General features: G+C 43.8%; 1 protein-coding gene across 12 annotated transcripts in view; it reads right to left on the bottom strand.

The window, feature by feature from the left end:
- DISC1 (DISC1 scaffold protein) overlaps nucleotides 1–17,259 on the bottom strand; it is a 415,293-nt gene extending 398,034 nt beyond the window's left edge. For 6 of the 12 annotated variants that reach the window (XM_055373011.2, XM_055373035.2, XM_063707830.1 and 3 more), the window contains exon 1: nucleotides 17,038–17,259. In XM_055373011.2, the coding sequence (XP_055228986.2) occupies nucleotides 17,038–17,104 (67 nt within the window). In that variant the 5' untranslated portion in view covers nucleotides 17,105–17,259. The remainder of the gene's footprint in view (nucleotides 1–17,037) is intronic. The other 6 variants (XR_008674555.2, XM_063707816.1, XM_055373017.2 and 3 more) reach the window with 4 other exon arrangements.
- Nucleotides 17,260–19,766: the final 2,507 nt, after the last annotated feature.

Here is a 19,766-nt window from a genome sequence, read left to right as displayed (position 1 = left end):
GTAAAATATAAAAAGATGTCCTCTTAGGGAGGGTAAATTAGAAAAAGGTGGCACCTCTGAGCTGATGAATTAGAAAAAGGCTCACCATCCTCAGCACCAGGGCTCCATTCACCCCTCGGCCAGTACCATTGTGTGGGACGTCACCTGCACAGCGGCAGGCTGCAGGCCACCTGCAATATGCTACCATTTGTTAAGCCCTTTTATCTCTCATCTTACGTGATCCTCACAATAGGCCCACAAAATAAGCAATATTACTTCCTATCTTACAGACGAAGAGAATTAAATAGCTTATTCCCAGTCATATGCTTAATAAGTGACACAAGAGCTGGCAGAGATGTGAAATCTAATAATAGCTCCTCAATAATAATATTGAGCGCCTACAGTGAGGCAGAAACTGTATGTACTTGAAACTCTACACATCTGACCGCAGTCAATTCTCTTAACAGTATGAGGTAGCTAGTATTCTCTGTATTTCACTGGCCAATTTTTGACTGCTAGGAGAACAAGGACATCAGCGTCCCGGGGAAGCCCCCCACCCTGTGTATACAGTGTGTGTGCCCAGTCCCCGAGCCACCATGAATGGCATTCTTTCATTTTTTTTTTTTTTTTTTACTAGTTATTGCCTCACTCAAAGGAGGCCTAAACACAGTGAGATCTGAAGGGACAAGGAAACTGAATAGGAATATCTGAAGCTGGGATTTCCTGTGGGTTTTTCTATGAGTGAAACAAAAAGCTCCTTTGACTCTGGCTCTTTCGGGGTCCCAGGGAACAAGATGGCATTATCTCTGCACTGAAGGGCCTTTGACTCCCACACTCACTGCAGACAATGCTAAAAGAACACCCAAAGAATTAGCGAAATGGCCTGCCAAGTCCCCAGCTTTACAGAAGCTCTCCCTTGGTGGAAATAGCTCACAAGTGACAGCTCTGAAAATTTACAGAGAGCCGGCAAGGTTTGGTGGGAAGGCAATAGACCGAGTCCTCATCTTCTGCTGTTCCAGTGCATACTCAGGTTGAGTACATTTTCATAACGGTTTTATTAAATAGATTTTCACTGTGACTATTTCCTCCCTGGAGCTAAAACACCTGAGAAGCCAAGGAAGAAGGAAAACTGTGTTTAGAGAGAAAGGCAATGACAGACACTCTGCTGAGCTGAACTTCTTTTAAGGTTAGAATGCCCTCTTTGGGTATGAAATTATACCAGCAAGAGCAGGGAATTTTCTGAGCCAGAAGAGATTCAGAAACACCAAAATCCACACAATGTCCTAATGGAGAATTGTACAGAGCTTACATTTCATATAGATGAAAATGTTATATAGGTAAAACCAAAATTCAATTGCACAGTGAAAAAAAAAAGATTTACTGGGTCAAGAACTGTAACTCCTGTAACAGACCTACCTATATGTGTTGTTACACAGCCTTCACTGTCCATGATACATTTGGTATCAATCATCCACACTGAATCATCTCATCGCCAGCAGCACTAGAGATACTTACGAGAGGTGACAGCGTGCTGGCAGTCCTCGCAGCCCGCGCTCGCTCTCGGCACCTCCTCTGCCTGGGCTCCCACTTTGGCGGCACTTGAGGAGCCCTTCCGCCCGCCGCTGCACTGTGGGAGCCCCTTTCTGGGTTGGCCAAGGCCGGAGCCGGCTCCCTCAGCTTGCAGGCAGGTGTGGAGGGAGAGGCGCGGGCGGGAACCGGGGGCTGCGCGCGGTGCTTGCGGGCCAGCGCGAGTTCCGGGTGAGCATGGGCTCCGCGGGCCCCGCACTCGGAGTGGCCGGCCGGCCCCGCCGGCTCCACCGGCCCCGGGCAGTGAAGGGCTTAGCACCTGGGCCAGCAGCTGCTGTGCTCAATTTCTCGCAAGGCCTTAGCTGCCTTCCCGCAGGGCAGGGCTGGGGACCTGCAGCCTGCCATGCCTGAGCCTCCCCGCCCTCCGTGGGCTCCTGTGCAGCCCAAGCCTCCCCGACAAGCGCCGCCCCCTGCTCCACAGCGACCAGTCCCATCGACCACCCAAGGCCTGAGGAGTGCGGGCGCACGGCAGGGGACTGGCAGGCAGCTCCACCTGCAGCCCCGGTGCGGGATCCACTGGGTGAAGCCAGCTGGGCTCCTGAGTCTGGTGGGGCCTTGGAGAACCTTTATGTCTAGCTCAGGGATTGTAAAAACACCAGTCAGCACCCTGTGTCTAGCTCAGGTTTTGTGAATGCACCAATGGACACTCTGTATCTAGCTAATCTGGTGGGGAGGTGGCGAACCTTTGTGTCTAGCTCAGGGATTGTAAACGTACCAATCAGCGCCCTGTCAAAACAGACGACTGGGCTGTACCAATCAGCAGGATGTGGGTGGGGCCAGATAAGAATAAAAAGCAGGCTGCGGGAGCCAGCAGCGGCAACCCGCTCTAATCCCTTTGCACGTTGTGGGAGCTTCGTTCTTTCGCTGTTTGCAATAAATCTTGCTGCTGCTCACTCTTTGGGTCCACACTGCCTTTATGAGCTGTAACACTCACCACGAAGGTCTGCAGCTTCACTCCTGAAGCCAACGAGACCACGAACCCACGAGGAGGAACGAACGACTCCAGACGCACCGCCTTAAGAGCTGTAACACTCACCGCGAAGGTCCGCAGCTTCACTCTTGAGCCAGCGAGACCATGAACCCACTAGAAAGAAGAAACTCCGAACACATCCGAACATCAGAAGGAACAAACTCTAGACACGCCGCCTTTAAGAACTGTAACACTCACCGCGAGGGTCCGCAGCTTCATTCTTGAAGTCAGTGAGACCAAGAACCCACCAATTCCAGACACACTCAGAGCCCAAGATAGCATCCTACCCACCACAAGAATAGCTCACCTTGATTGTCATTGCTGGTTGGTATTTAATGGGGAACCTTGACAGTTCCAACCCTTTTCCTTCAGGCCTATCAGTGAAAGCAGTTGTCCAGTTCATCTTGTAAGACCAGCAGGGTCTCCAGAGCATGGACAGACTACAGGGTAGGTTATCATTTGTCCTAAGGCTGGAAAATGTGGCATCACAGGATTCATCCAAAAGGCAGCATCGGGAGAGTCTATACTAGTCAGCACTCCAAAGAGTGTAAGTCAACCAGGAGAATCCAGGGGTCAGACCAAGGATCAAAAACCAGGGAGGGGCACAGCGTGGTGGCTCATGCCTATAATCCCAGCACTTTGGAAGACAGAGGCAGGAGGTTTTCTTGAGCCCAGCAGTTTGAGACCAGCCTGGGTAACATAGGGAGATCCTGTCTCTACAAAAAATAAATAAAAATAAAAATAGCCGGGCATTGTGACACACTCCTATAGTCCCAGCTACTTGCAGAGCAGAGATGGGAGGATCACTTGAGCCCAGCAAGTAGAGGCTGCAGTGAGCTGTGATCATGCCACTGCACTCCAGCATGGCACACAGAGGGAGACCTTGTCTCAAAAAAAAAAAAAAAAAAAAAAAAAATACCAAGGAGGTCTGGTGAGCCCACAGTTTTGGAAGCTGAGTTTCAGAGGCACTCCCACTCAGAGCATACTGCTGTGTTGCTTTATGGAGAAGCCAGCCTGCACTTACACTCCGGGAATGTGCTGAAGCTGGGGGTAACAATACAACCCCATGATGTCTTGTGCTCATCTTCCCCAAGACACCCTTATGTTCATCTGTTCCTCCATTTTGCAGCGCTGTACCTGGTGGCTCAGAGACCAAAGGCAGCATATCAGCAGCCTGTCTCAAGAAACGGAGGCAGTACAATAGTAACTGAGGCTAAGAACTGAAAGTGGAGGAGGAGGGAGAGAGGGGAAAGGGAGGGAAAGTAGCAAAACAGCTATTAAGCACAAATCCATGATGCATCATCTCTAATTCCAAAATCCAAAATTCTCTGAGAACCTCAAGCCTTCTCTAATTCATCTGGCAGTAATCTGACCTGACTGAACTCACATGGTGGCAGAACCTCATGTGCACAGATGTGAAGCAATTTAGAGTCTTCATTTATCCTACTTAGTGGGAATAAGCATCTGTTTTGCTGTAGAAACACTAATGTGATTCAGATAACATTACATATCTGTAGAAACACTAACGTGAATCAGATAACATTAATCCACTTGGACCTGGATTAGGACAGGAGGGAGCCACAGATCACTGGACAAGCAATAAAGCCAACAGATTATAGGCAGCACTGGCTGCTGGGGACAATACAAGCAAGTTTATAGTAAAAGCAGTTCTATACACATAAATGATGACAGGTTGTGACAAACACTGATCACATTGGACCTTCACTGCAACTCTGTAAATTGAGGGCTGATATTATTATCCCCATTTTCACAAGGGAGGACACTGAGATCTACAGACACTAGAGGACTTATGCAGGACCCTGAACCTCCTTCCCCATCCACGTCCTTACCACCTGGCCACTCAGCCGGTTGTGGTTAACTATCACTTATCCACAACAATAGCAAGCAAGTTGAAGTATTTTGATCACAATTTAAGTGAGTTTGCCTTTGGAATGTACCTCTGTGCTTCTAGGAGAAGATGCATTTGTCCAGTGTTTCAGGAATGCACCATACTTCATGATAAATGATGAACGCAGGAGGTGTTGGGAGCACCACAGGTGTAAGGGTTGGCTAGGGGGATGCTGCAGTGCCCCATGCTTCATCAGTCCCCTAAATCCACTCCAAATTAAAATCAAGATAATGTGCTTTGATATGGAGAATGGACATTTTTCTCGAAATGTGTAGATGGAGGCTCCTTTAGAGATTTTTGCCACTTTTGGCATGTTGATCTTGAACATGCAATCTACATGAAAAGTGTGCTTGTGAGCCCAAGCAACATGAAGATAAGTGCCTTGTGCTCCTCTTTCTAACCCAACCGTTACCTAATCCTCTCCCTGTGATGTTTCAAGAGCCACTCCTGGTTGGGGGCAATTCTACCTACTCCTGCATGCCATGGTGGCTATATTACACATGCTGTTTTAAAGCAACCCAATTCAATAAGTCTTTACTGTTACTATAAGTCTGACATGAATTATAAGAAGGCAAATGAGACAAGGTTTGTCCTCAAGAAATTTACCAGACTAATACAAAGACATACTCAAAACAGTGGATTTCTCTCCACTAAATTCCTGATGATTCACACTTTCCCTGCTCTGTGATGATTAATAGTTATTCATTTTAATCAAAGGCAGTCTCCTAATTTGGATGTTGTCTTTTAAAAAGGATATTTTACTCATTAAAAAAGAGAATAACGAGTAAACACAGCAATAGGTAAAAAATAGGCTGGTATAAAAATAGACACATAGATCAATGAAACAGAATAAAAAACCCAGAAATAAAGCCACATATTTACAACCAACTGATCTTTGACAACACTGACAAGAACATACACTGGGCAAAGGACACCCCTTTCAATAAATGATACTGGGGAAATTGGATGGCCATATGCAGAAGAATGAAACTGGACCCCTATACCTCATCACATACAAAACTAAATTCAACTAAAGATGAATTAAAGTCTTATAAATAAGACCCAAAACTATAAAAATACTAGAAGAAAACTGAGGGAAAACTCTTCTGAACATTGGTCTATGCAAAGAATTCATGACTAAGACCTCAAAAGCACAGGCAACAACAACAACAAAAAAAAAACATAGGCAAATGGTACTTAGTTAAACTAAAAAGCTTCTGTAGAGCAAAGGAAATAATCAACAGACTTAAGAGACAACCTGCAGAATGTGAGAAAATATTTGCAAACTATGCATCCAACAATATCCAGAATATGCAAGGAACCCAAACAATTCAACAACAACAACAACAAAATAATTCCATTAAAAAGTGTGAAAAGGACATGAATAGACATTTTTCAAAAGAAGACATACAAATGGAAAAAATGTTCAACATTACTCCTAATCAAAGAAATGCAAATTGAAACCACAATGAGATGTCATCTTATGCCAGTCAGAATGGCCATTATTAAAAAGTCAAAAAATAACAGATATTGAAGAGAATGCAGTGAAAAGTGAAAAGGGAAATTTTATACACTATTGGTGAGAATGTAAATTATTAAAATCGCTACGGAAAACGGTATGGAGATTTCTCAAAGAACTAAAAATAAAACTACCATTTAATACAGCAATCCTACTATTGCGTATCTACCCAAAGGAAAATAAATCAATGTATCAGAAAAATACCTGGACTCATATGTTTATCACAGCAATATTCACAACAGCAAAGATATGGAATCAACCTAGATGTTCATCAACAGAGAACTGGATAAAGAAAATACAGTATACATACAAAAGGGAAAACTATTCAGCCATACAAAATGAACTCATGCCTTTTGCAATAACATGGATGGAACTGGAAACCGTTATCTTAAATGAAACAAGTCAGACACAGAAAGACAAATATCACATGGTCTCACCTACAAGTGGGAGCTAAATCATGTCCACACATGGATGTAGAAAGTGGAATAACAGACAATGGAGACTCAGAAGGGTGAGGATAGGAGGAGTGAAGGATGAGAAATTACTCAATGGGTACAATGTACATTATTTGGGTGATGGACATCCTAAAAGCCCCGACTTGACCATTAGGCAAACTATGCATGTAATGAAATTGCACTGTACCCCATAAATTTATATAAATAAAAAACTAATCATTTGACCCAGCAATCCCATTACTGGGTGTATACCCAAAGGCTTGTGAATCATTCTACTATAAAGATACATGCACACATATGTTTACTGCGGCACTATGTACAATAGCAAAGACTTAGAACCAACCCAAATGCCCATCAATGATAGACCGGGTAAAGAAAATGTGGCACATATACACCAAGGAATACTATGCAACCATAAAAAAGGATGAGTTCATGTCCTTTGCAGGGACATGGATGAAGCTGGAAACCATCATTCTCAGCAAACTAACACAGGAACAGAAAACCAAACACCGCATGTTCTCACTCATAAGTGGGAATTGAACAACGAGAACACATGGACACAGGGAGGGGAACATCACATACTAGGACCTGCTGGGGGGTAGGGGTCAACGGGAGGGAGAGCATCAGGACAAATACCTAATGCATGCGGGGCTTAAAACCTAGATGACAAGTTGATAGGTGCAGCAAACCACCATGGCACATGTATACCTATGTAACAAACCTGCATGTTCTGCACATGTATCCCAGAACTTAAAGTAAAATTTAAAAAGCAGAATAAAATTTTAAAGATAGTGTCAATATAAATTCATACCAAGATTAGCTGAAGGGAAAGTAACTCCCATAAGACATCTCATTTTGTTTCCACTGAGCCTGTTCTGACTCCTTGAAATGGCAAAAACAGGGGTAATAACAGTATCTTTTATCATGTATTACCTAATGCTTTTCAAAAAAAGTTTGAAAAACACAATAAATATTTGAATAAATGCACTTAGATAATCCCAAATCAGAGTCAAGAAAATATATAAAAGTTAAATTCAAATGATAGAATTTGTCCATTTTTCCATTCAAATTACAATTTAAGTCAAGTAAAGAAAGACACACAAAAGCTGCATGATTAGGAGGGAGTGCAGCGCTCATCCTCCTGTCCCTAAGGCCGATTAGCCAGCTGGGTGAGAGATGAGATCATGAGTTCTGGGCCAATGAGTCACTGCCCTTCACCATTGCCCCCAGACACAAACAGCTGCAGGTCTCCCAAAGCGTGTGTCCACCCTACGGAGCTGCCACCCTACAGAGGAGAAAATGTGGGTGAAAGTAAGCAAAAGCAACATCACAACCATGAAATTAACTCAGTGTTCTACAAATGGAGAATTATATATCTCTTCCTGAATGAAAAGCAGCATATTTCATACACAGTGTGGAAATCAACATTGAGTAAATTGTTTTCAAAATTGTCATACCTAGGAGTAAACCCAGCAATAGGTAAATTATAAATTAAAGGAGCCCTTCTTTCTTCCTCCATCTATCCATCCATCTAGCCTGTAAGGTATTTATTAGGCATCTACTAGGTGCTAAATACTTCTTAATGATTTTAGTACACTCCGATGTGCCCAGTCATTCTGATGAAACAATATCCAGAAACTTCATGAGAATGAATTCTCTTTTTTCCACGGGACTATAGGCTTCTCAATGGTGTAGACAACACTATCTATTTGAATTTACATATCAATTTACACATATATATACAAACAAAAGTATATATATTTTTTATATTCAAGAGCTGTCATAGTATCTGACTATATAGTGTATGCATCTCAATACATATTTAAACTGAACTGAACTTCTGAAACTCCTGATTCGTTTCAAAAGATATAAAAATAATAGACTTGGTTAATCTATGCATTGGATTAATCCATCCTAAATATAATTAAGAGTTTGGTCTAATCCAGTGAGAACAGAGTAAACCATAAGTGTACTACATAGATGAGGGAGTAAGGAGATAAACCAGAACTGAAACCTTGAGTTGAAGAAGTCTACACTGGAGTCAGAAAAACAGGTTATATCCATAACAAACTATAACAGAAGAAAGAGAGAGCAGACGATTCCAGAGAACCGGGGAAGGCTGAGAAGCATTATTGATTTGCTAGGTGGTAAATAAGGGATGACATTTTGATGTGTTCAGATTGGGAGCAAGAAAGACGGATTCTGTAATATTCTCGGTGGGCAGAATAATGTGCATAATAAAAAGGCCAGAGTGTCCGTTTTAAGTGTTTAAGGGCCAGTGTATGGAAAGCTTGAAAAGAGATGCTAATAATTTGCTTGGGGGGAGATAATGAGTCTCTGAAAGCCCTTTCCACAGAGGAACAATAACCCAATCAGATCTGTGCTTTGTGAGGACTGTCCTGGCAGCAGTGTGCAGGCCTGATTGGAAGGAGTTACTCAACAGAGACATAATGACATAATCCAGTATCAGAACTGGGAAGACACAGGAAGGCCTGGAACACCTGAAGAGGCATCCTAGGTGTGGCTGTTAAGCTCTAAGGCCTAAGAATACCAGGCTCCCTTAGTTCTTCTCTCTAGACTGGATGGCCCTTGAGAACAATCTACATTTTTGTTTTTGGGGGAGTTTTTTCATTTTTTTTTTTTTGAGACAGGGTCTTGCTGTGTTGTCCAGGCTGGAGTGCAGTGGCTATTCGTGGGCACAAGCATAGCGCACTGCCACCTTGAACTCCTGGCCTCAAGCAATCCTCCCTCCCCAGCCTTCCAAGGAGCTGGGACTATAGGCATGCACCACCATGCCTGGCACTCTACATTTTTAAGTACCCTGCAATGTACAACACTGTACTGTGTATACAGTAGGTGCTAGTATTTGTGAATGAATAAATAAACACAATGGAAGAAATTAATGGATAAGTTAATGTCTCTAGGAGATAATTCTATAAACTAAGGAACACAAAATGATTAATAGAGTCGAGGTAATTTAAGGCCCCCAAATCTACTGTTTAAATTGAATACAGATGCTCTATCCCCAAGGACAGTGTCTCACATTTCATTTTGCTTGGCCTGCAGCTATAACACAAGACGCTAGGGAAACATTAAGACTTGTACTGAAATACACAAACTTTTTTCTTCAGAAGATTTGTGATCCCAAAACAGCTCTTGCAACTCTTAAGTTTCCAGTGTAGCAGAAATATTAGAACCCCGTTTTATCTCTGTATTTACTTTTTTTTTCACTTGACCATTGTAAAATAATCTTCCTTTTCCTATCAGTGTTGGAGTAAGATGAGGCATACTTTCACTTATAAATGCAAAACACGCACATTCTCCTGTGTTAAAAATAAAGTCCAATAATCAATCCACTCACAAACCAAGAGATGACAGGTACAGGCCGGGCGCGGTGGCTCACTCCTGTAATCCCAGCACTTTGAGAAGCCAAGGCAGGCGGATCACTTGAGGTTAGGAGCTCAAGACCAGCCTGGCCGACATGGTGAAACTCTGTCTCTACTAAAAATACAAAAATTAGCTGCACGTGGTGGGGCATGCCTGTAATCCCAGGTACTTGGGAGGCTGAGGCAGGAGAATTGCTTGAACCTGGGAGGCGGAGGTTGCAGTGAGCCAAGACTGCGCCACTGCACTCCAGCCTGGGCTACAGAGTAAGACTCCATTTCAAAAAAAAAAAAAAAAAAAGATGACAGGTATGAAAAAGAAAAGTTAGGTAGGTGTACATGTCACAAAATGCAATTTCAACTCAGATTCCACATTCAGGACACAACTTACTCATTAAACTTTAGATATTTCACCTTTCAACCTGTGAAAGCGATTAGTCTCCATGCAAGGCCACCTGTCAAATGCACGTTTCTACTCCTGGTAGATTTGTTCATCTGGGCGAACATAATTGTGTTAATGATCAATATCAATCCTAGACATGTACAGCTCTGGGGAGTTAAAGTAGCTATGACATTCGGGCAGATGACTGCAAAGAAGCTATCTAGGCTTCCTGAAATGGAACCACCTGGGCAAGGGAAGGAAGCAAAATGTGGAAGCCCAATGAGCAGGGAATAGGAAATTTACACAGTAGCTCAAATCCTGCACAATCCCAATCCTGCAGGACAACGATCACAGCATCTTAGCACTGGAAGGGTTCCCATTCATCATCCCACGCAGCCCCCTCCCCAGTGCAGAACCCTCATGACAGTCACCCTAGAGTCATCCACACTGCCCTACATACTTCCAATGACAAAATGCTCTCTGCCTTTCGGGGTAGCCTATTCCATCAATGGATAACTATTTTTAGCAAGTTTTTAATTTAGTCAAAAAGTGATACCTTTCTAATGTGTGGCTGTCATGCTAATTCTAATTCTGAACCAAGTAGCCACTCAATAAACGTTGAATGAATAAATAATGAATTCATGAACAAATAGATTCCTAAGGATCCATTGACATTTAGTGTAACAATAGTAATTACTTGAAAATCTACGTGGTTTTTTGTTTGTTTGTTTTTTTGACGGAGTCTCTATCTGTAGCCCAGGATGGAGTGCAGTGACACGATCTTGGCTCACTGCAACCTCTGCCTCCCAGGTTCAAGCGATTCTCCAGCCTCAGCCTCCCAAGTAGCTGGGATTACAGGCGCACGCCACCATGCTCAGCTGATTTTTGTATTTTAAGTAGAGATGGGTTTCTGCCATGTTGGCCAGGATGGTCTCGAACTCCTGACCTCAGGTCATCTGCCCACCTTGGCCTCCCAAACTGCTGGAATTACAGGCATGAGCCACTGCACCCGGCTGAAAATCTAAGTTTTTAAGAGCCATCATGGCTCAAAAAAAAGGGATTCGGTTCAATTCATTTAATGCATCTTAAGCAGGGATGAATTATACAGAACTATGAAATGAAACACAACTTAATGAAAACAGTTCTAAGTAAAAGAAGAGGAGACAGGTTCTAACAATCACTCTGCTGCTGTTTCTCGCTTTTCTCACCTGTAAAAGAAGAAGGCCAGATTACATGATCTCTACTGCCACTCAATACTGTACAATAAATATATGATTTATCTTCAGAGATTGCTATTCCTCACCTCGAGGAGTTTACTGTCTTATTTGCATTTCTCTGAGAGTTCAAACTTTGAACTCTGAAAATAAAGGGTAAAAGTCCACCCATGACAGGCAAATGTTGTGGCTGAACAGGTAGAATTTTATCCACATTTTTTTATGGTGAGCAAGCACAAGGCCACGTGGCTGGAAAATTAACCTGAAGTTGACATGAGAAAAATAATCTGGGGCTACTTATTTCAATCACAGTCGTGCATCACCTATTGACAGGGACACGTTCTGAGAAATGTGTCATTAGGTCATTTTGTCATGCAAACACCGTAGAGTGTACTCACAAAAACCTAGATGGTATAGGCTATGACACACCTAAGCTATATTGTATAGCTACTGTTCCTAGGCTACAAACCTGTGCAGCATGTTACTGTACTGAATACTGTAGGCAGCTGTAACACAATGGTAAGTACTTTTCCATCTAAACATATCTAAACATAGACAAGGTACAGTAAAAATACACTATAAAAGATGAAAAATGGTACACCTCTATAGGAGGCTTATCATGCATGGAGCTTGCAGGACTGGAAGTTGCTCTGGGTGAGTCAGTGAGTGAGTGGTGAGTGCACGTGAGGGTTGAGGACATAATTTTATGCTACCGTATTTATAAACGCTGTACACTTAGGCTATACTAAATTCATTTAAATTTTTTTCTCAACAATAAATTATCTTTAGCGTACCATAACTTTTTTTACTTTATATATAATAATTTTTTAATTTTTTTAATTTTTTGACTTTTTTATAAAAACACAGCTTAAAACACAAATACATTGTGCAGCTGTACAAAAATATTTTTTCTTTATATCCTTATTATCCTATAAGCTCCTATTTTTAATTTTTATTTTTTTACTTTTCAAACTTTTTGTTAAAAACTAAGACACAAACACACACACTAGCCTGGGCCTACCCAGGGTCAGGATCATCACTATCCCTGCCTTCCACCTCCACACCTTGTCCCATTGGAAGGTCTTCAAGGCAAAAATACGCATGGAGCCATCATCTCCTATGATAACAATGCCTTCTTCTGATACCTCCTGAAGGACCTGCCTGAGGCGGGTTTACAGTTAACTTTTTTTTACTAAGTAGAAGTACACAAAATAACAATAAAATGTATAGTAAATACTAGGCATTAGGAAATTGACAGCCCAGTATAATCTTATGGGACCACTCTCACATATGTGACATTGACAAAACATCATTATGCGAGGCATGACTGCACTTATTTTGAGACTATGTCTCTGTATACATAGTCCTCAGTAGCATCATTTGTTAAATAAGGATGCCGACATCTTACCTGCCAGAACACAAGGAGTTTAGCCAATTGGTGTTTTGAAACTTCATCTGACAATAAGTTCTGTGATTCTGTTTATAAGTCTGTGACCAGTGACCCTAGTGACTGGAGGGAGCCCCATAATGTCTAGCATCCATTTCTGAGTCATGACAAAAAGCCAAAGGGGAAATGGGGCAGGGAAAGGAAGCAGATACAGGACGAGTAGTCATATAAGAGGTTGTGCACACCATGTGAGCCCCTGCCTACCTTCTACAGCTAAATGTCAGTATTTCATTCATTGCCCAGCCACAGTTCTCCCTTCCTGCTTCTACTTGGTGTGAACATTTGAAAGCTCATTGCAAAGTCTTCGCTCAAGAGAAACAGCTGGTGAACTCTCGTTTTGAGAGAAAAAATGGATTCTGAATAGCTAAAACATCTGGAATTTTAAAAATTACATGATTGTTGCACAGAAGTCATTCGCTAAGGAATTTTTACCACAAAGTCATTAAAGTTAGGAACTAACAACGGAAGACTCCTCGAGGCTAAAAGTCTTATATTACTAAACGGTGCTGACTGAAAAATGGCTCTTCACCAGTGGTTCCAGCTGTGCCAGGAGGGGACCCTCCTCAACCCAGGGTGGCTGCCAAGGGAATCTCTGGAAGCAGTGGGCTCTGCTTGGATTCATGAGAACACAGCATATAAACTCAGTTACCATCATTATTATCAAAAGAATGATTCTGGCCATGTGCAATGGTTCACATCTGTAATCCTGGTACTTTGGGAGGCTGAGGCAGAAATTGCTTGAGGCTCAAGGTCAATCTGGCCAACATAAGGAGACCCCATCTTTTTTAATTAAAAAAAGAAAAAAAAAGAATGATTCTAATTCTGGTCTAATGACCCTAACCTAAAATATTACCTATTTTTGTACTCAGAAACTTTGTGTGCTGGTCTTTAAATCTTGTTTAAAGGGCCCGGCGCAGTGGCTCACGCCTGTAATCCCAGCACTTTGGGAGGCTGAGGCGGGCAGATTACAAGGTCAGGAGATCCAGACCATGCTGATCAACATGGTGAAACCCTGTCTATATTAAAAATACAAAAATTAGCTGGATGTGGTGGTGGGCGCCTGTAATCCCACTACTCGAGAGGCTGAGGCAGGAGAATCGCTCGAACCCAGGAGGCAGAGGTTGCAGTGAGCCGAGATCGTGCCACTGCACTCCAGCCTGGCGACAGAACGAGACTCCGTCTCAAAAAATATATATATTGTTTAAAGGTCACCATTGTACCCTCTCTTTGCTCTGAAGGTCCTGCATCAAACTTTAACCAAAACCACAATAAAATTCAAATATCAACAATTTAGTCTCTAATCCTTCTCCAATCAAAATTTTTAGATTTAAAAAAAAGAAAAAGTTTTAATGAGCATAATAAATTGGCTTTGTTCTACATTAATGTCATAATGTTTGAGCAATTAGCAAGTACTATTTTTGTCATTTAACAAAAAACAATAATAGTTTGCCTCTCACTTTTGGATGGATGCATGCTGCACAGAAATGGGTTACAAGGACAGAGACACCAAGCTATTTGTCTACCTTGGTGAGATTACAGTATTTTTTAGTGTTCACTTACTTGTTTGTAGCTTTCTGTGCTTCCTGTAATGAGCATGCATTGCTTTTGGAAAAACAAAAACCAATAAGATAAACTTAATTTAGGAAACAAATAAACTAGGAATTGTTTCTGCAGCACAGAAACGGAGCATTCACGCTCCTCTCGGAAGTTTCTGCTTTCTTCTGGAGGCATCTTGGGTGAGCAATGAACTTCCTGCAGAAAAGTCCTGGGGCCCAGCCCTGCAAAGTAACCATGACACCCAACGCCTCGATTTCCGGTTACACCTCATGTGCTATCCTAAGGGTTCTGGCAAATGAGTGTTGAAACAAAACAAAACAATCCAGATACCACTTAGAGATTTGTGATGAGATCTTGCAACCTGTTCTTTCAATGTTTTAATAACTTTTCTGCAAATTGTCATCATTTGTTTTACAAGAAGATAGTTTAAAGTATATTTTATAAAACAAGTCTGAGGGAAATTAAAATTATGCCAAAGCCTCTTTTGCCAGGATTAACAGTTCACTCTTACATTTTGGGTCTATAGATATGCAGGATGGAGGTTGGGTCTGGTGGCTCAAGCCTGTAATCCTAGCGCTTTGGGAGGCCAAAGTGGGAGGAATGATTGAAGCCAGGAGGTCGAGACCAGCCTGAGCAACATAGCAAGACTCCAACTCTAAAAAAAATAATTAGCTGGGCATGGTGGCATGCGCCTGTAATCCCAACTACTCAAAAAGCTGGAACAGGAGGATCTCTTGAGCCCAGGAGTTCAAGGCTACAGTGAGCCATGATTGTGCCACTGCACTCCATCCTGGGTGACAGAGCAAGACTCTGTCTCCTAAAGAAAAAAAATTACCTAAATTCTAATATAGGTCTGTTCTGAATCACAGCTCCACTCTATAATTTCAGTTTGGCAAGCGGCCAAGAACACAGTTGTGAGTGGCACCCACACCAGGGTTCTAATCCTGGCTTTACGCTTAAGAGCTCTGTGGGCTTGGGAACCAAGCAGGGTGACCCTGAACCTCAGCTTTGTCATAGGGAAATGAGGACTGTAATCCCAGTCCCATAAAGATGCGGGGAGGATTTCATCAAAGGAATTCATAATAAAATGTCTGGCACATTGTAAGTTCTAAAAACCTGCAGATGTTACCATTCCCTCCTAGTACTATCATGTCTTATATGTGCATAGTGACTCATACTCCACAAGGTGCTTTCAGATCTTTTGCCTCATTTAATCCTCAGGCAATGCGATCAGTACAAAAGGCAGTAATTACTACCCCCATTTTTCTTTTATCTTTTTTGTAAACAGATGAGAAAACAGGCTCAAAGTCAAAGAGCCCAAAAAGCGGATGTCTTGTCCACAGCTCTTTTTGCTCTGTGGCACAGAACTGAACCTCAGAGGACTTCATGTACCATGCCGAGCACAGGAGAACTACATGTGTTTTTAAATGCCCTACTACTCCTGCATTAATCAAATCAAACTGGTATTCTCACATTACTCCCAATTATTTAGATTTTGCCTAGGAAAAATAGCAACTAAGGTTTTTTGAGAGTGCACTGGGTATTTCAGGCATTGGGCGAGGTGCTTCACTTCCACCATCACAGTTAAACCGCATAACAACCCTATGAAGCAGGTACTGTCATAGTCTCCTGCATGTCCAGGATTGACATGCAGGCAGACTGTCTCCAAACCCCAGTTCCTATGGTCCTAGTGCTGTCCAATTCAAATTTGTCCAGTTGATGATAACACTTTGCAAATTGATTTCCCATACAAGAAACCTAACGACACATGGAGGCCAGGCTATGAGTGTTCTCTTTTACATTTCAGGAGACTGAGGCTCTGAGAGGTTAAGCGACTGACCCAGCCCTGTCCTCACCCAGCAAGAACACAAGGCAGCACTCCCTAACTCCAAATCTCACTGTCTTTGGAAAACCTCACATTTTAAGAGTGAGAAGGCAGAAGTCCTGTCATTGTTGAAAAACAACCATCCACAATCATCACTAAGAGTTGACAGCGAGACCCGCGCTCCAGGCGGTGGAAACCAAGCAGTCTCCGGCTTGGGCCGTCCCCGTTACTGTAGCCAAGTAGGAAGTGGGCGGTGACACTGATTTCAGAGCAGCCCCTAGGGAAGGCACAGGCACCAGTTCCTGGTCCCGCTCCCAGCCTCCTCCCTCCAGGTCCCCTAAGGGGTGGAACCCGAGATCCAGCTGGGTCTTGGGGTTAAGGCGGGCGGGACGTCCCCTGTCCCGAGGGGGCGCAGGCTGGGGCGCACCGCAACGAGAGTGCAGGCGGCGCACGTGTCCCAGGACGGATCCAAACCCCAAGCACGCCCCTGCAACCTTTCCCGGTCACCTGGACACGCAGCGGCGGCGCGGGTCAGACTCCTACAGTTTCGCAAACTGCGGGTCCCGGGGATCGCTGCACAGTCCTGGGTCAGGGACCTGGCCCGGCTCGGCGCTGGTGCCCGGCTGGCAGCCCAAGACTCGCTCTTCTCTCAACCTCGCACGCCTCGCGTCCTGCCTCAGTTTCCCTCACCTCGAAAAGGGTTGTTAACAGAGGCACGCCCTGACCTACACGACTTCCTGGGGGCCAGAGCGCGCCCTCCTTGCCAGGACCCCCCCAGGACGTGCTAGGACTCTGTGGCAGCTCCCCTACCTGCGCGGTGGCTCACGCCGCCGCCGCCGCCGGCGGCTGGGGCGCCCTGAGGACCCCCGCCTGGCATGCGCCCCGCTGCCAGCTCCTCCCGCTCCGCCTGGGCTGCCTCCTGCTCGTTCCCCGAGGCCAGAGGCGGGGGGAAGGGAGCAGCGCGCTGGAGGGGAAGTGGGGAGGGGGCTGGCGACGATGGGGGCGGCTCCTTTCTTCTCCTCAGCGAGTCCGCCGTTTCCTTTCCAGCATTGGCCCCTGACGCGCGCGCGCGCGCGCACACACACACACACACACACACACACACAGACACACACACACGCTGCTGGAGCGGGCGGGGCCAGCGGCCCTCACAGCCTGTCTCCGGGATCTCAGGACCTCAGAAAGTTTGCTTTCACTCTGACTCATTTCGGGAAGAAACAAGAGGGGAAGTGCAGGAAGCCTCCAGGATGGGGTACAGGAGGGCGCCTTCCAGACGCGTGATTTAAGAAGTGACCACACAGTGATGGAGAAGATGGAGGGATGTGAGGGGCTCCTTTATACAAAGTGGGGGCGGGGGGGCGGAGTGGGGATAACTGATGACCCTGGAAAGAGATGAGTGGGAGCAGATGTTTAGAAATGAGATAGGATTCCAACTTCTAGCATCTTCCAGCAGCTCCGGGCTGGTTCCAGGACACAGGCTGGTTCCAAGACACAGGAGTCCATGCAAGCTCCTAGGCAACTGACTCCCCCCTTCACCCCTTCTCTTTGGTTCATTCAAGGAAGCTACTGGAGCACCCCCTAGGTAGCACCTGCTATAGGACAATGGGTACAAGGAAGGGCTACACATGAGCTCTTTGCCCTTAAGCAGCTCACTCCAGGCTAGAAGGAGAGCACGTGCATAGAAAACGAAATCACAACATGAGATAGAATGTGCCATGTGCCAGAGGCTTGGCACAAAACCTCTTGCAATGGTTCAGGGATAGGAGGGAGAACTGTGAAGAAGAAGGGTTGGGGAGACGTTCTGCAGGAATGGGAAGGATCTCCTTAGAATGAGAGGAGTTAAAACTAGAGGAAGGCTGAGGTCCTTCAAAAGCTGAAGATCTTAAGACTGAAAGCACACAGTTGTACTTAAAATCAGTGTGTTTGCCCGGCATGGTAGTGCACTCCTGTAGTCCCAGCTACTCGGCAGGCTTAGGTGGGAGGATTGCTTGAGTCCAGGAGTTCAAGGCTTCAGTGAGCTATGATAGGGCCACTGCACTCCAGCCCAGGTGACAGAGAGAGACCCCCCCACATCCCCACCACATCTCTAAAAATAAATAAATGTATGAATATCTAAGGCCGGGCACTTTGGGAGGCCAAGGTGGAAGTTCACTTGAGTCCGGAAGTTTGAGATCAGCCTGGGCAACATAATAAGAACCTCTTTTTTTTTTTTTTTTTTTAACTTTTAAGTTCAGTTTGTTACATAGGTAAACTCATGTCATGGGTGTTTGTTGTACAGAGTATTTTGTCACCCAGGTATTAAGCCTGGTGCTCATTAGTTGTTTTTCTTGATCCTCACCCTTCTCCTACCATCCACCCTCCAAAAGGCACCAGTGTGTGCTGTTCCCCTCTATGCGTCCATGTGTTCTCATCATTTATCTCCCACTTATAAGTGAGAACATGCGGTGTTTGGTTTTCTGTTCTTGTGTTAGTTTGCTAAGGGTAATGGCCTCCAGCTCCATCCATGTGCCTGCAAAAGACATGATCTCATTCTTTTTTATGGCTGCATAGTATTCTATGGTATATATGTACCATATTTTTTTATCCAGCCTATCATTGATGGGCATTTAGATTGATTCCATATATTTGCCGTTGTGAATAGTGCTGCAATGAACATGTGTGTGCCTGTGTCTTTATAACAGAATTATTTATATTCCTTTGGGTGTATACCCAGTCATACGATTGTTGGGTCAAACAGTATTTCTGTCTTTAGGTCTTTGAGGAATCACCACACTGTCTTCCACAATAGCTGAACTAATTTACACTCCCACCAACAGTGTAAAAGTGTTCCTTTTTCTCCACAACTTCTCCAGCATCTGTTATTTTTTGACTTTTTAGTAATAGCCATTCTGACCGGTGTTAGATGGTATTTCACTGTGGTTTTGATTTGCATTTATCTGATAATCAGTGATGTTGAGCTTTTTTTCATATGAATGTTGTCCACATGTATGTCTTCTTTTGAAAAGTGTCTGTTCATGTCCCTTGCTCACTTTTTAATGGGGTTGTTTGGTTTTTTCTTGTAAATATAAGTTCCTTATAAGATGCTGGATATTAAATATTTGTTAGATCACAGTTTGCAAAATTGTTTTCCCATTCTGTAGGTTGTCTGTTTACTCTGTTGATAGTTTCTTTTGCTGTTCAGAAGCTCTTTAGTTTAATTAGATCCCAGTTGTCAATTTTCGCTTTTGGCATCTTCGTCGTGAAGTCTTTGCCCATGCCTATGTCCTGAATGGTATTGCCTAGGTTGTCTTGCAGGGATTTTATAGTTTTGGGTTTTACATTTAAGTCTTTAATACATCTTTAGTTAACTTTGTATAAAGTGTAAGGTAGAGGTCCAGTTTCAATCTTCTGCATATGACTAGCCAGTTATCCCACCACCATTTAGGAAATTCTTTACCCATTGCTTGTCAAAACCCTTTCTATAAAGAAAAAAAAAATTTAATTAGCCAGCACAGTGGCCTGTACCTGTAGTCCCAGCTACTTGGGAGGCTGAAGCAGGA

The sequence above is a fragment of the Gorilla gorilla genome, chromosome 1, assembly GCF_029281585.2.
Source record: "Gorilla gorilla gorilla isolate KB3781 chromosome 1, NHGRI_mGorGor1-v2.1_pri, whole genome shotgun sequence".
Lineage (NCBI taxonomy): Eukaryota > Metazoa > Chordata > Mammalia > Primates > Hominidae > Gorilla > Gorilla gorilla.
Note: the sequence above shows the minus strand (reverse complement) of the source record. Positions and strands in the feature narration are given on the sequence as shown.